Raw genomic sequence first — 17,838 nt, 5'->3', positions numbered from 1 at the left:
ACCAGCACAGTGACTGACAAGAATGAAGCAGATCTCCCTTAATACAGTAAGGACTCTCCCAACTGTTATTTAATACATTTGTTGTGGAGTTAATTCAAGCCTTTCTGCAAAGATGAGCCACAAACTATGTCGTTATAATGCGCACACACACACACACACACACATTTAACTTTGCAGTTTTTGGACAGCAAATGTGACATTAATATACACTGCTGTATGGACATCCGTTATGTTAATAAACAAAATAAACCTGATTTAAGTCCACAAACCAGAATTGAAGCGTCTTCTTTTATAATTGTACTGTGGTGATTTTACAGCAATTTTACTGTATTTATTACAAACATGCACTTATATAAACGTTTTAAACTTGTAAAACTCATTCTTGAGGTGCAGATGATCACAGAGAGCTGAACAGATCTTTTAATCCCAGTTGGTTTGCGCAAGTTCTCTCTTGTTGATATGATTATACGTGTTACTACAGAGACATGTTAATATGGCTGTCAATCAATTCGGTGGGCGGGGCAACCGCACTCCTACATCACGTTGCAATCGGCCTCAAAATGGGAGGGTGTTGGATCCTATTTTAGCATCAGGAAATTTAACAATAGAGACTTATTGTGTCACTCCAATATGATAGTGGACACACTAAACCTACACACAGTTCTGTCCAAACAAGGTTATTATAGTTAACTAAAATTTTAAATAATTGTCGTTAACTGAAATAAAAATAAAAACGAGAGTTTTTCAAAAAACTAGAGCTAACTGAAACTGTATTTTGTACATACAAAACTAACTGAAACGAACTAAAATTATAGCAAAAACCTCCATCGTTTTCGTCTTTGTAAGTGTATTTAATACGTAATCTTACTGTAAGCCTTTTAGAAGTTAATCTATTTACTCTGCGCTGCAGGTGTTTAACTCGTACAGCACCTCAGAGTCTGTAATCCTGCTGCCATTGGCCAGATAGAGCCGAGTCATCCTCATTGTTGATCTCGCGACAAAAACGAGTAGACATGACAACATCACGGTGATAGCATTAAATACAGAGACTTATAACTATTACTTGAATACGTTTGTGCCTTATAATAGGTTTTATCTCTGTATCGCGATGCGAATGAATCTTTTTAACCGGATCTTCTAAGTGAACCGGTTGAACTAGTTCACCTAATCGAACTGAATCATTTGAAACGATTCGCGTCTCCAGTAAGCACTCATCCACAAACTACTTACTTTTTAACAAGCCTAATACCCCTCTCTAACTCTAAATAATCCAATATATACTCTTATTCAGTTATTAGAACAGTAATGTTACAGTAAGATCAAATTGAGAAGCGGTGAACCGATAAAACAGCGCAAGCGTGATTCAGTAAACCGAACACATACAGTACATGACAGCCTGCTGTGACTGAACTAAACTTGAACAACTGCAGCGCGGCTAAACCGAGGGCTTAAATGAGAGGATCTGGTGAAAAAAACGTAAGTTTATTTCATAACAGATAATCGTAATGGAAGTTAAATAAGTGAATCATGCTTCAGTTGGGTTGCAAAACTTTACTTTCATGGATCATGGTGATGTTTTAACTGACGGAAATTACTATTGTTGACTACATAATTTTAATATGTTCAGTCCTTACATCCGCGGTAAATATCTGAACTTTCCATCACTACTGTGTATCTTACCTCAGAAGCAGCCTTGCATACATATTGTACTTAAGGCTGCTATCTTGTGGGTTGTTGTATTTGAATTTGAGGATGGGTAGATGGTAGTGGTCATGTGTCCTCTGAATACAGGTATAAAATGTATGGCTGAGTTTTATTATACAATACTTATTCTGATGATTTTACATCTTGCACCTAACAAATATCCTTATTTAGAAAAAAAAAAACTAAAACTAATACTGAAACTAATTAAAACTAAACTAAAACTAAGCAATTTCAAAATAAAGAAACTAATAAAAACTAGTAAATCTCCCTCTAAAAACTAATTAAAACTAACTGAATTTGAAAACAAAAAGTCAAAACTAATTAGAAACTAATACTAATAAAAAATCCAAAACTCTTATAACCTTGGTCCAAACAGCTTACAAAAGTTTATTTTTCGTCATACAGTAGGTGCTCTTTAACACTTTATACTTCACCTATAAGCAAAACAATCCCTGGTTTGCTTGTCCTCCTGGGAACATCTGTATAATATGAATATGACATCTGTATTCTACATGTTAATCAATAGTGAAGGTAACACCTACGCCATTTACTCCATCCTTATCAGCTTCAGGAAGATAGGCTCAGTTCTCCAGGAGTGCTCTCTCTGTGTGTGTACCCGGTGAGAAAGATATTTTTAAGCCACTTAAACATGACAATCCATCACTTCTCCATATCTCTGCGACGGAGGAGCTCACCATTACCGCAAATGTCAGTTCACCCAGTGGGAAGAATAGCTCAGTGCCCTCAAATTTCTGCTCTCCTCGCCGAGACGTTATATACCACCCCAAGCCATTATGATAAATGCTGATTTTTGCTGCGTGACAGATCAGTGTGTGTGGGGTTACGTGGTGATTTCAGGTGAGCTGGAGAGACAGAGGTCCGCGGCGGGTCAGGCAGATGGCGTTTTTTGGCCTGATTTGTGCTGATTGTCCCTCTGGCCTTATCTTTTTACAGGATTAAGTTCTTAAAATGCAAACTGTCTGTCCCACATGAACTCATCAGGCGTTTGGCACACAGGTCTCTCTCTCTCTCTCTCTCTCCTAGTTCAACTGAATACAGTTTGATTCAAATAAATTCAATACAGTTTAAATGCTTTGCAGATTACATAAATAAATAAAATTGTAAAATGATTATATAATACATGCACACACACACACTATCACTCACACAAACACACACACACACACACACATAGAATCTTGATATACACATAAAAATTAAAAATAAAATAAAGATGTACTCAGTGGTGTAGTCCTAAAAAAATAGGTGGTGTACTATTATCCACCCAATCCAAATTTTAAAAGTAGACAAAGAAACAACAAAATTCAATGTATCTTTGATTCATTTGATTTATATATATATATATATATATATATATATATATATATATATATATATATATATATATATATATACACACACACACACACTCTGCACAGCTGTGGTTTGCTGACTAACTAAAAAACGAGTTCAGGAGCAGGATTCTGCCGCCGATTTTATATCAAATTTAAAGGGGACTGAGGCGATCCTTTAGTATTGTACAGGTAATCGCAAAGGTGTTAGGGGGGCTGAATGGAAATATAGGAGGGCTGGAGCAACGCCCATGCTGTTTTACAATTTTACTTGATCGTTTCAGCAAGACATCATTCAGCTGATTTGTTGTGATCTTCGAAAAACTTAAATACTCAACGTGCAAAAATAAGGGAAGTCTAATCACCAAAACAAGTGAGTATACCGAGAGTATGATCCTCAGAAGTCGTAATACCCAAACAGCTCGTGGAAAAAGTAGGCATACTGAGTATACGTGAGTATAGCAAGGACTACACCACTGGATGTACTTGAGCAATATCACATGAGTAGCTGTACGATATGGCTGTATATCTGCACTGGTCGGATGCGTGCATTGTACGACAGTTCAATGGCATAATCGTGTATATAAAAAAAGAAAATCAAACACGTAGAGACTAAAAACCCTTTTGTATGAGGAACTACTTTCTTCCACCATTCATTCACATCTGCAGCTGACGTCAGAACAGCAAAAACTGTAACTAATCCATCACCATCACTTTAGAGCTAGTGTTTGAATAATTCTCTAGGTTAATGTCTAAAGTGAGGACAGAACAGGGGATTTCGCTCACATTTTAAGATTTTAAGGCTGAACGGCATGAAATGCCATCAGTCTACTGAGATATCTCCCAGTCTTTCTCTGTTGCAAACGGGATATCACAATAATAAACCCCCGAAAAAGCCAAAGCAAAGCAAACACTACCAGATTACTGTTGTTTTTGCGATAAGGAAAAACGCTAAACACATGCGGGCATTTCTTCTTTCTTTCTGCTTACTGAACTAGTCTGCAGAAACGAAAACAGGAGATGCATTAGAAACAAAAATTAACTCAGGGTTATACAAAGAGTGGCCAACACAAAATACACACATTTCTGATATGCGAGTCCCATCTCACTCAATACACTACAATTACTATGGTATAAATACAGCACTACAACACACAAAAGGCGTGAGATTGACTTAGAATGTCACTTACCTGTTTTATAATGATTTGATCAGCTGCAATTTGAAAATATATTGAGTTTTTCTGCTGTAAGGGCTTAATATGCAGTCTTTATCGCCATCGTGTGGATGGACAATGTCAACTGTCTTTGCCCTGCTCAGTGACACGCTTTCTGCTGATGCACTGAATCTCCGAAATTATAGAAATGTAAAATAAGCTCTATCCTTATAAATACAATCTAAACAACTACATTCTCACCTAAAAGCCTCAAAAGTACATTTTGTTGTCCAACAGCTGCAATATTTGTCAAACTGTAGTGAGTTGAATTACCGGTTTGTAAACGTTCAGGATGCGCGCAGCGAGATTGCAGAAAAAAACCGAGAGCACTAGCATTTACAGCGAGGGAATGACATCCGATGCGGTACAGAGTTTGTTGTTGTATTAGAGATAAGTTATATTAATTACAGATTATATATATATTATTTACATAATACTTTCAGTGTATTATAACAGCTTGTCACCCAGTGATAACAGTTATTTAGCAAAATTAATGTCAAAGTGAGCGGCATTGGTCTGACAGGTCCATTTGCGATAGCACCCTCCCAATTGATATTGGATATGACGAAATGGCCAAGCATCTATCCCAAACAACTATCTCATTGAAACTCCAAGTGATTTTACAAGAGAGAAGTAAAAGCCCTACAAGTCTTTGGATGCCAACTTGGATGAACTTACCTGAAATGAAATGAGATCTGAGTCCAGCGTTTTTAATTAGGTCCTCACTCCATTCAGCTCCCTTTTAGCAAGATCGAGCAGTTCTAGAAATGTGGTCAGAGAAGTTTAGTTGGTCATCAATCGTTACTCCAAGGCTTTTTACCATATTGGATGCAGTAATGGTTGCCCCATCCATCTGGATTGAAAAGTTATGGTGTAGAGTCGGGTTTTGTACATTAACATAACGCCTATCCATACAGCAGTGGAGATTAACCTGTATCCTGTCACATATGCATGCAAAAACAGTGCAAAGTTAAACGCGCATGCTCTGTGTATGTGTCCACTGTGTGTGTGCGTGAACATTGTAACGACATTGTGTGCGACTCATGGTTGCAGAAAGGCTTGAATTAACTCCACAACAACTACATCAGATAATCATTGGGAAAGTTCTCACTGTAGTATTCCTCACAGATGTTACGTGAGCTCTGCTTACTTCATGTCTGTCACTGTGCTGTTTATCTGACGCAGCCGAGGTGGAGATTGAGGCACACTCTGACAAGCACATGAGAACGGTGAGCGGGGAGAACTAGCAAAAACAAAAACAGCTACATGGTTGTTCAGAGCAGAAAATACAATATCCAGAAAGGTCTAATAAATAATCTGATGGGTGTTTTGAGCTGAAACTTTACAGACACATTCTGGAGACACAAAAGACTTCTCTTAAATCCTGAAAAAGGGGTTAAAATAGGTGCCCATTAATATACAGATCAGAGCAAACAATTTCTCACTTTTTAAAGAGCTGACCCTCTATGCTTGTTCAGGGGGGATCAAGCGTTAATTAGGGAGGTCAATCCCCCAAAGACCCCTGTAATTCACATCATTGCTTATATCACTAGAATCTCCAGCTTTCCCTATCTGTATGATTTCCTCTCCCTCCTCCTTTTCTTTCTCTCTCTCTCTCACACACACACACGAACGCCTGGTTCTTCCACACCCACTCCTCTCTCCCCTGCCGCCTCTGCCCCAATCAGCATGCAGCCTCGCCCGTCATGCCAGCAGGTTGTCCATCATTCCCAATTACTGTGGCAACGGTTGCTGGCGGCAGCGGCACGCATGCACCGATCAACCGAGTGACCCGCGCACCTCCAACAACAATCACAGTCTCTCGCGCACATCTGTTCATCTGCTCTTCCCATCACCTCGCGCTGCAGAAGAGGAAGACACACCCTGAATCACGCATGTGCATCACAGAGGAGATAAAGATGCAGAGACATGCTTTTAATGAGCACACTTCCACGTCTGTCATGCATTCGGTTCACAAGAACATGAGAAAGTCTCCTGCATATGTTTTTTTTAATTATTGTTATGCAATCAGGGCCGGAAAATGAGGAAGATGATACACAATATTAATATTGATTAAATTTGTGATATACAACAGTTCTGTCTGGTTCTCAAATCTGATTGGCTGATAGCCGTGTGATATTCTACAATAACAGTGCTCATACAGCCTCCTCACCCTTCTGTATTACTCCACCCACATAGAGTGACAGCAGATCAATAAACTCACTACAGTTTGACAAATATTGCAGCTGTTGGACAACATTATGTACTTTTGAGGATTTTAAGATGAGAATGTAGTTGTTTAGATTGAAACTATGCAGTTTACTTATAAGGATAGTGCCTACTTTAAATATTTATAATTTCAGATATAGATTCAGCGCATCAGTGGCCATCGGCCTGTCATACCGAGCAGAGCAAAAACGGTTGATGTTCTGCCCCAAGATGGTGACAGAGACCGTATAATAAGTCCTTAGGGGATAAAAACAGCATTTTGTCAGTGTTTGTTTCAAATCACAACTGATCAAATCATTATAAATTATATAATCATTATTAGATATACATGTAATCTGGTAGTGTTTGCTTTGCTTTGGCTTTTTCAGGGTTAATTATTGTGATCTCCTGATTGCAGCAGAGAAATACTGGGAAATCTCTGTAGACTGATGGCATTTCATGTCGTTCAGCCTTAAAATCTTAAAATGTGAGCAAAATCCCGTTTTGTCATCACTTTAGACATTACGCTAGAGAATCATTCAAATACTAGCTCTGAAGTGACGTTGGTGAAATTAGCAATGGTTTCTGCTGTTCTGACGTCAGCTGCAGATGTGAATGAATGACGGAAGAAAGTAGTTCCTCACACAAAAGGGTTTTTAGACTCTCTGTGTTTGATTTTCTTTTTTATTTACATGATTATGACGTCAAACTGTTGTATAAACGCGATATCACACTCGTAGCAGTGCAATGTGGTTGTATATTGTCACTGGTGGGATACTGAGGTACTCTGCCTGTGGCCTTGAGCACTCGCCTCCCACCAGTGCCGATATACAGCCATATCGCAGCCATATAGTGGTTTTCATTTTTATTTGTTTTTAATTCTTAATTTTTTATGACTTATGTTTCTTTTATTCTTGTTTGTGCTAAGAACCGATTTACCATTGAGTAAAAAATTTGCTATATGAAAAAACTTGCCTTGCCTTATAAAATAAATAAATAATAATAATAATAATAATAATAATAATAATTATTATTATTATTATTATTATTATTATTATTATTATTATTATTATTATTATTATTATTATTATTATGAAGAGGAGGGGGATGAGATATGAGGACAGTTACATAATAATAATGGCAATAATAATAATAATAATAATAATAATAATAATAATAATAATAACAATAATATTTACAATATTATTTACAACAATAATAATAATAATAATGACAATGACAATAATAATAATAATAATAATAATAATAATAATAATAATGACAATAATAATAATAATAATAATAATAATAATAATAATAATAATAATAATAATAATAAAGAGGAGGAGGTTGGGAGATGAGGAAAATTACATAATAATAATAATGATGGCAATAATAATAATGTTGATGATGATACTACTACTACTACTACTACTACCACTAATAATAATAATAATAATAATAATAATAATAATATTGACAATAATAATAATGATAATAATAATAAAATGACAATAATAATAATAATAATAATAATAATAATGGCAATAATAATAATGAAAATGATGATACTACTACTAGTAATAATAATATTAATAATGATGACAATAATAATTATAAAAATAATAATGACAATAATAATGGTAATTATTATAATAACAATAATAAAGAGGAGGAGGTTGGGAGATGAGGAAAAGTACTTAATACTAATAATAATGATGATGATGATGATGATGATGATGATGATAATAATAATAATAAAAACAGTAATAATGATGTCCTCATCAGGTTGGGATATGAGAAAAAGGAATAATAATAATTATTATTATTATTATTATCATTATTATTATTATTATTATATAATTTAAACATTTGACGGATGAGTTTGGGAGATAAAAAATAGGAAAACGTATCATTAATTATTAGCAATATTAATAGTAATAATAATAAAACTTAGTGAGAATGAGAATCCTGTGTGGAGAATTCTGAGAAACATCCACAAGAAGACGCATGGAAATAACTGAAGATGAATCATGCTCTAGTCTAGTTTACACGGAGCTGCGTGTGCATCATCAGTCTCCAGTAAATGAAGTGTAATGAGAGACTACAGTACAGAGAGCGCTGAGTTGAGTTATTTTCCAGCGCGCTCAGACTTCCAGCATTAATCTGCAATGCTGAAGGCTCCCTCTACTGGAGGATGGCGGAAGTGCAGTGTGGTTTTCAGAGTTCATGACCTTGAGGCGCTGGGGGGAAATAGAGAGGCACTTCCAGGACACGCATCTGGAAAGGATCTCCTACTTCCATGGCTTTCGTGGCCACGTCATCAAAACACAGCCGTGCGCATTCCTGTCTGGATGTTTCTCCGCATGCGTTTATCTCTCAGCGCTGATTGCAGGGGGAAAAAGGCTAAATTATAGATGGCAGACAGCTGCGGATACTCACTCACAGCAGTGTTGCATAACTTTTGTGACAATGTACAACAATAATTAATATATTTACTTTGCTGGGATGGTAGGGGTAGATGTTAATAAATCAATATTTAATAAATAACTATTGCTAACTTAACTCAAAAGAGCAATGTTTACATTTGTTTAACACTCATTGGGGATGTTTTCATCCACTCTGGGGTGATTTTGAGTCTTAATTTGGCAATAACTTTCTCTGTGTTTCACCTAACAGAATGATTTGTTGTGACAAATCTTATTTTGACACATATTTTGCGAAAATGCTTTGAATTATTAGAAAAAACTCTACTCTTAGCAAATTTGCTATCCTTTTGTTATGTTCGAGATGAAAACATCCACTAAATTAAACAGCTGTAAAAATTATTCAGATTATAGTTTTTTACAGACGCTAGGACATATTTCTCAATACTTAGGTCACTTTTGCAGAACTCTTGACGCAGTGAGCACAACAGAAGTCTATGTAGGCTAAACTGAGGATCAATTCTCATTGTTTTTTGCACAAAATGCATTCAGAGAGAATCAGAATCAGAAAGAGCTTTATTGCCAGGTATGTTCACACATACGAGGAATTTGTTTTGGTGACAGAGCTTCTACAGTGCAACAGGATAACAAAGACAAGATAATAAATATATATTTTTTTAAAAATAGAAGTAGTGAGTGCAAATATACAGATTGACAAGTGTATGTACGTGTTTATTACTATATACAACGTTATATGTGCAGCTGTTATGTGCAAATTGGCCTGTAAAGTGTGTTAAATAAGTGTATATGTGTATAAAAGTGTATGGCAAGTAGTGGTGTTGGTTCCATGATTATTATCATCAAGTGTTCATGAGATGGATTGCCTGAGGGAAGAAACTGTTTCTGTGTCGGGCTGTTCTGGTGCGCAGTGCTCTGTAGCGTCGACCAGAAGGTAAAAGTTCAAAGAGGCAGTGTGCTGGGTGTGAGGGGTCCAGAGTGATTTTGGCAGCCCTTCTGCTCGCTCTGGATAAGTACAGTTCTTGGGGAGTAGGAAGGGTTGTACCAGTGATTCGCTCAGCAGTCCGAACTATTCGACGTAGTCTTTGGAGGTCGTATTTAGTAGCTGAGCTAAACCAGACAGTTATTGATGTGCAGATGACTGATTTAATGATGGAGGTGTAGAACTGTTTCAGCAGCTCCTTTGGGAGGTTAAACTTCCTCAGCTGACGAAGAAAGTACAGCCTCTGTTGAGCTTTTTTGACACTGGAGTCAATGTGAGTGTCCCACTTCAGGTCCTGAGAGATGGTGGTGCCCAGGAACCTGAATGACTCCATTTATAGCAAATAATATAGCATTACTAATGGAATTACTTCTTCAATCAAATAAATTACTGTTTCCCCTGTTACAATCTTACGAAGGATATTTATACTCTCTTTGTGTTACATTACTTAAGAAGCATCATTTATTTTTTAGGTAACACTTTACAATAAGGTTGTGTTAGTTAATGTGTTTACTAACAATAACAAACAGTCGACAATACATTTACTACTAGTTCATGTTAGTTAACATTAGGTAATGTTATTCATTGTTAGTTCATGTTAACTCACAATGAGTTTGAATGTTAATATTGCTAAACTGTGATTGATTAATAAATGCTGTATAAGTATTCTTCATAATTAGTTCAGGTTAGTAAATAAATACATCAGCTAAAGTTAACTAATGACGCTTTATTGTAAAGTGTGACCATTTTTTACACATATTTGCTGGCCAGATGTGGTAAATATTACAAGTTGTAACAGATTTATTATTTTATTGTTCCAGAATTGCATTGTTATAGAAATCAGAAGCCTAAAGCAATCTCTAAATGTATCGTTGAGTGTAATGTGACATCCGTCTCATGTGTGTGTTTCAGTCCACGAGCCTCATTGAGCTGGGCAATCCTTCTCAGAGTCTGGAGAATGTGTGTCGCTGGGCTTTCGAACAGCAGAGGAAAGACACTAATGATAAAGAATACCACGATCATGCCATCTTTCTTACACGCCAAGAGTTTGGGCCCACAGGAATGCAAGGTAAAATACACACGAGGCTTTAAAAAGCACACCAGTCTGCTATAGCTTTGACCTCAGGCATTTCTCAGATGAGTGGGATATGCACTGAAATAAATCATCATTGGATTTAACTATTTTTTTAGGGTAAGTGGTTGCAATTTATGGGCTGAATTTAAACAAACAAATTAAGTTGAACATTAGTACATTTAATTTGTTTAATTCCAGCCCATATAAATTGTTTGCAACCACTTACCTTAAAAGAATCGAGTGTGAATGGATGATGTTGATGTGAGGACGACACATTCAGTCCGTTTTTTTGTGTGTTTTTAGGTTATGCTCCAGTCACAGGCATGTGTCATCCTGTGCGGAGCTGCACTCTCAACCATGAGGACGGTTTCTCTTCTGCGTTTGTGGTGGCGCATGAAACCGGCCATGTGTAAGTGTCTATTGCAGCCTGATATATATCAGTCTACATTTACAGTTGAAGTCAAAATTATTAGTTATTAACAATTATTATTATTATTTATTGTGATTTTTGTATTATTTCACAAATTATGTTTAGCAGAGCAAGGATTTTTTTCACAGTATTTCCTATAATGTTTTTTCTTCTGGAGAAAATCTTATTTATTTTATTTTGGCTAGAATAAAAGCAGTTTTAAATTTTTTTGTAACCGTTTTAAGGTCAATATTATTAGCCTCCTTAAGCAATATATACAGTCAGAATGTATTAGCCTCCCTGTTTATTTTTTCCCCAATTACTGTTTAATGGAAAGAAGATTTTCTCAACACATTTCTAAACATAATAGTTTTAATAACTCATCTCTAAAAATAATAATATTTGACTAGATATTTTTCAAGACACTTCTATACAGCTTAAAGTGACAAATAAAGGCTTAACTAGGTTAATTAGGTTAACTAGGCAGGTTAGGGTAATTAGGCAAGTTATTGTATAATGTTGGTTTGTTCTGTAGACAGTCGAAAAAATCTAAAGCTTAAAGGGGCTAATAATATTGACCTTAAAATAGTTTTTAAAAAATTAAAAACTTCTTTTATTCTAGCCAAATTAAAGCAAATAAAACTAAACAAAATGATCAGACGTACTATGAAAATTTCCTGAATCTGATAAACATAATTTTGGAAATATTTAAAATAAAAAAATATATATTTATACATATAATTTATTTATTTATTAGGTTTTTTTAAATAATAATTCTGACTTCAACTGTGCATTTATGCAATGGTTAGCTCTGGACTATGATTCTGATTGGAGGTTAAAAATAATAGTCATATATTCTTCAAAAGTTTGCTTTAGTGTTCACATTTTACATTAGTGATTTTGCAGCTACTCTTTCTGCAAGATACTTGCAAAGGTGTAGTTCACCCGAAACAAAGCACTACTATCCTTGGGTAAACAGAACATGGTATTAGTTTACCATGTGAGGTTGTTGTGTTGTGTTGGCATACACTATGTAATTTTAATTTTACTGATAACTAGGCCCACATGTAATCTGCTCGCGCAGAATTCCGCAGATTTTTAGCCCATCATTGATTGTGTTTACTTACTTGTGTAAATGTGTGTAAATTTCTATTTATTCAGTTTTTAAATTAATTTCAGTAATATTTTTGACTAATATGAAAATATTTATATGATTCATTCACAATGCAGTTTGTAAAGTAATATTTTCTGTCTTTTAGAAGAGATATTATATGAGAGACTTGCTTTGTTTACCAAATAAAGTGGATCTAATTGGATTTGCATTGTAAACATTAAATAAAATGTAAAAAGGTATTATTTTTTACTTTTCACATAATTTTTTTAGTTATGATACTCCCACAAACATTCTGCATAAATCCGCAGATTTTTAACAAAATTCTCTGCAGAAATAGCAAAAAACGTCCGCAGGTTCTGTTTGGCCCTACTGATAACCAATAATTGAGTCCTTCTCATCACTGATTCTGATATAGATACCGATAATCAATAAGTTTATATTGTGATATTATAAAGTTTATATATTCTGCAGTTTGTGCACCCAGGAGAATAAAATAAAATATCACACAATTTAGCACCTCTGGCAACACTCTAGGATGCATCAGTAAAAAAAAAACCCAACAATTCTATCTATTCAAAAGATAAACTGCTTTATTTTTGTATAAAAAAAGCCTAACCAGGGTCTAGCACTGTAAATTTGCCTTTGGCTAGAAGTCTAAATATCACTTACTACTAATAATAACAATAATAACTGTAATTATTATATATTAAAAAAATGAAGAGTATCCTCAAAAATAAAGCGCATGCTCAAAGTTACATATATAGGGCATAGTTGTGAGTTTTCAGAAGTGATATAATATAGTATAGATAACATAAGTAATAATAAAAAATGTGAATGATTTCCAATTTACAGTATTTGATATGCGAGGGCATTAGTGCGATTCTTATTGATCAACTGTTTCTGTTTAAACAGATGAACTTTTTCTTTATCCAAAACATTTACACAGGACTGATAGGTTTTTCTGTGTAAACCTTTTTGTTGTCTCTGGAAAACATTTGACAGTTTTTAAATAGACTTGACCCCAGATTAATAAAGGGACTAAGCCAAAAATAAAATAAATGAATGAATGAGTGAATGAATGAGTGAATGAATGAATGAATGAATGAATGAATGAACATTGACGCTTTGTGTTCACACTAGTTAACATCATGCTTCCCTAGTATTTACCTTTAGTGAAGCCTGACTTGATTGTTGATTATATATGTGTGTTATAGGTTGGGAATGGAGCATGACGGGCAGGGGAACCGCTGTGGAGATGAGGTGCAGATGGGGAGCATCATGGCCCCGCTGGTGCAGGCTGCTTTCCACCGATTCCACTGGTCCCGCTGCAGTCAACAGGAATTGGGCCGATACCTGCAGTGAGTGCTGGATATACAGTCTATTCATCATGTGTATATATATATATATATATATATATATATATATATATATATATATATATATATATATATATATATATATATATGTATATTTATATATATATATATATATATATATATATATATATATATATATATATATATATATATATATATATATATATATATATATATATATATATATATATGAGCTTTCCTGTAACTATATTTGGAATTCAAATATAATTCAAATATAATGTTTAACAAAGCAAGGATTTTTTCAGTGTTTCCTATAATTTTTTTTTTCTTCTGGAGAAAGTCTTGTTTGTTTTATTTCGGCTAGAATAAAAGCAGTTTCAAGAGTTCACACTTAGCTGATGATTCATCAATAGCTTGTTTGGCATGCTGTCCCGGGAGAGAGCCCCGAGCTCAAGGGATCCTCGAGCCCGGGGCTTCCTCCCGTTTGCAGAGCGAGAGGGGAGCCTGAGCTCGGTGGATCTCAGAACTCCCCATCTGCAGTAGCTAAGGGAACACGTGAGGAAAAAGCAAGGGGGCTAGACAAATGTTTCATTGTTATGCATGATGTATATTTTTTGGATGGTGGGAGGAAACCGGAGAACCCAGGGAAAACCCACGCGGACACGGGGAGAACATACAAACTCTTCACAGAAACACCTACTGACCTGGCAGGACCAAGGCTGGCAGTGTTCTTGCTGTGGGGCTAACAGTGCTAACCACTGGGCCTCCGTGCCGCCCGATCTAAGGTGAAGGAGGAGAATGGGGAGGAAGGGGGGTTTCTTCCAAACGAAGATAAAGTAGACTGAAGACTGTGGTTATTTATAATAGCTTATGGCTCATATGATTGGAGGATACTGATTAGCCTAATACGAGACCGGCTGTGATAAATCATAAGCACGTGATCCTCCCGAATTTAGTTTATTAATAAACCTCACTTAAAAACCAATTTAATGTCAATTTTATTGACTTGCCTAATTACCCTAACTTGCCTAATTAGCATAATTAAGCCTTTAAATGTCACTTAAAGCTGAGTACTAATGTCTTGAAAAATATCTAGTCAAATATTATGTACTGTCATCATGGCAAAGATAAAATGAATAATTTATTAGAAATTACTTATTATGTTTAGAAATGTCGAGGCTAATAATTCAGAAGCGCTAATATTTATTTTATCGTTGGTATGATGACAGTACATATTATTTTATATTTTTAAAGATACTAGTATTCAGCTTAAAATGCAATAGAAAAAATCGAATGTGGCAGACTGGAAACGCAAGCTTGTGCGGCAAGTTTTGCAGTTGGCTGCGTTGTAAGGTTTAATTGGTGGTCTCTGACCTGCGAAACCACATCACATGGCTGCTTCAGTCCCAGTTCTTAATTTGTAAATAAGTAATTTCGGGAACAAAACCAGGAAATAGCAGTTACCGTGACCAACCTCCACCACACAATTTTAGTTTTCCGGGAACACAGTGTCATTTAATGGTGAAAGCGCATAAAAAGCATTCAATTTCTAAATGGCCTTTTATTATTTTCTGCCATATATGGGCATATAGGATATAAAATAAACATGTATCTACATGTATCTACAAAACAAAACTCTTATGAAACATCTGTATTCAGTCAAAAAAAACCTCTTCAAGCAGAGCCCATAGTTACCTGTTCTGTCATGTTTTCTGGCTGACTTGAGAACTCTTTGCTTCTGTCTCCTGCTATCCTGATCCAGGGATGCAGTTCCATCTTCTCAAGATCTCTTTTGATGAGGCTCATTATCAGATTTACTCGTGGTTGTAATAAATGAAAATATGTATGAGTGTATCTTTGTCATTTTGTAAATAGAAATATTATTTAGGTTGGCCCCTATGCCATTATTTACTTTTGCTGATCACTGCGCGCAAAACAATCACCAACCAATCAGAGTGATTGTAAACGTAAGAAAGATGATTGGTTGAAAATATTGTTGAGGGCTAATAGTTAAACGTGACTTTTGCTTTAACTTGCACACACAATCCACATAGCCTTTGCTTCCACTCATTTACATTCTCTCTCTCTCTCTCTCACACATACACACACATGCAGGTAATCATTCACCGCGCACAAGTTAATGATGGATCAATTCAAATAAATACGCAAAACACAAATATCTGACATTTTACGGAACAGGATCCTGCAAGATCTGGCTCAAATCAAGCACTGGTGGGACTAATCGGTGATCAAAACATGATCTCTCTCCACAGAAATTTTAAATATGGACCAATCGCTCTATTTTTTTTTAATGTCTAATAGTCTTGTTTAATCCCGCCCCTTTTCGTAGCGCCGTTGGACAGAATTCTCTCAAGTGTGTATAATGTGTGCATAATAATGCTTCGTTCTGCAGACAATAAAAAAAAAAAATAGCTTAACCTTCTCAAGTCAAGTGCTATTTTGGGGTTTCCGCCTGAATTTTGCCAATTGAAAAGCTTCCCAAATCCACATGCAGAGGTGTAAATGCAAAAGTTTGGTACCATTTACAGGAAAACCCTTTGAATTTTCATTAAACTCTAAATAAAATAATTGTATATTTTGTCTGTGTTATAATAAACCCCTCCAAAAACATGCACTTTTTTTGTAAACTCAAATTTTAAAGTGTACCTTTTAGGTTCTATGAGGTCTCGGTTGCTGTAATTAATTTTGTTGGTTCATGTACAGGTCAGTAATCATAGGAAAAAGAAAATGTCTCTATCATAATCTATGCAAAAGTTTTTCTATTCCAACTGATGAGAGAACGCAAACACTTATGGGGGTATTGGGCCAGTACGGAGCTTTATAATTTTATGAATGCTGAAGTAAATGGTGTCACAGACCCGGTACCAGGTCTCCAGGTTAAATAAAATGAATTTCTCCAGGAAATATTGTGAAAAATTCCTCGCTCTGTTAAACATCATTTGGTAAAGATTTGAAGAAGAAAAATAATACACGTCGTCAATCTGTCTCTGTAGCTCATATGATTGTCTTCGGGATGACCCGTTCGAGCACACGTGGGAGAAACTTCCACAGCTGCCCGGAGAGGATTATTCCATGAACGAACAGTGTCGCTTTGACTTCGGAGCCGGATACATGATGTGCACAGCGGTGAGTCCTCCTTTCAGTGGCCTTTCCTTCAAATAATGCATTATTATTATGAGATTGAAAAAAATCACTACCAGCATGTATAATTCTCCCTTGACAACCATCAGCTTGCCATAACAATCAGCATTTGTGGTCGCTGGGCTCGCCGTAGACCCAGTTTGACATATGTTATACATGCTAATAATGCATTATGAATGTAAAACCGTACTTTGTGTTAAGTGAATGAGTTGTGATATCTGTACGTGTCGAGATGGAGAAGGAAAAAAAAACAAGCTTAAAGGAACAGAAATGTGACTGTTTGACTGGAGGTTAAACTCATATGGCTTTCTTTCTCCTGGGGAACACAAAAGATGAAGGACTCTGAACAAAAATCTCCATTCAGGCTTTCAGGCTTTACAGAAGCGCCATTCAAGTGTCATAAAAAGTGGTCAGAATGACTCGTGCACTTTATTCCAGGTTTTCTGAGGTAATGCAGGCTGTACAGACTGAAATTGAAATCACCATTTACCGATTGACTGATTAGTTTTCCCAAAAATAAAAAATAAAAATCCCTATTAGTGTACTCACCCGCAGGTCATCCAAGATGTAGATGCTTTTCTTTCTTCAGTTGAACATTAAAGATGATTTTGAGCTGAATCTATGGATTTTGGTGTTTCATATAATGTCAGTGCCTGACGATCGGGTTATCGTGGTCCTAACCTTCCACCAGCACTCATTCCACAATGCACGTGGGGGGCCGGCAGGAGGATAGTCCCACTTCGCTCCTTAGGGCTAAGCCTTGCCGGCTTCCGTGGGAAAAAAACCCGGCCACCAGGCACTCGCATACAAGCCCCAACCCTAGGCCTGGCTCTAGAG

General features: G+C 35.9%; 1 protein-coding gene across 1 annotated transcript in view; it reads left to right on the top strand.

Moving 5' to 3' along the window:
* Positions 1–17,838, top strand: part of LOC130240216 (A disintegrin and metalloproteinase with thrombospondin motifs 2-like) — a 371,942-nt gene that overhangs the window by 278,187 nt on the left and 75,917 nt on the right. The window contains exons 6-9 of the mRNA XM_056471639.1: positions 10,817–10,973; positions 11,283–11,388; positions 13,717–13,860; positions 16,854–16,986. Coding sequence (XP_056327614.1) covers positions 10,817–10,973; positions 11,283–11,388; positions 13,717–13,860; positions 16,854–16,986 — 540 coding nt within the window. The remainder of the gene's footprint in view (positions 1–10,816; positions 10,974–11,282; positions 11,389–13,716; positions 13,861–16,853; positions 16,987–17,838) is intronic.

The sequence above is a fragment of the Danio aesculapii genome, chromosome 14, assembly GCF_903798145.1.
Source record: "Danio aesculapii chromosome 14, fDanAes4.1, whole genome shotgun sequence".
Classification (NCBI taxonomy): domain Eukaryota; kingdom Metazoa; phylum Chordata; class Actinopteri; order Cypriniformes; family Danionidae; genus Danio; species Danio aesculapii.
The sequence above is the reverse complement of the archived record's forward strand: the minus strand, read 5'-3'. Positions and strand labels throughout refer to the sequence as shown.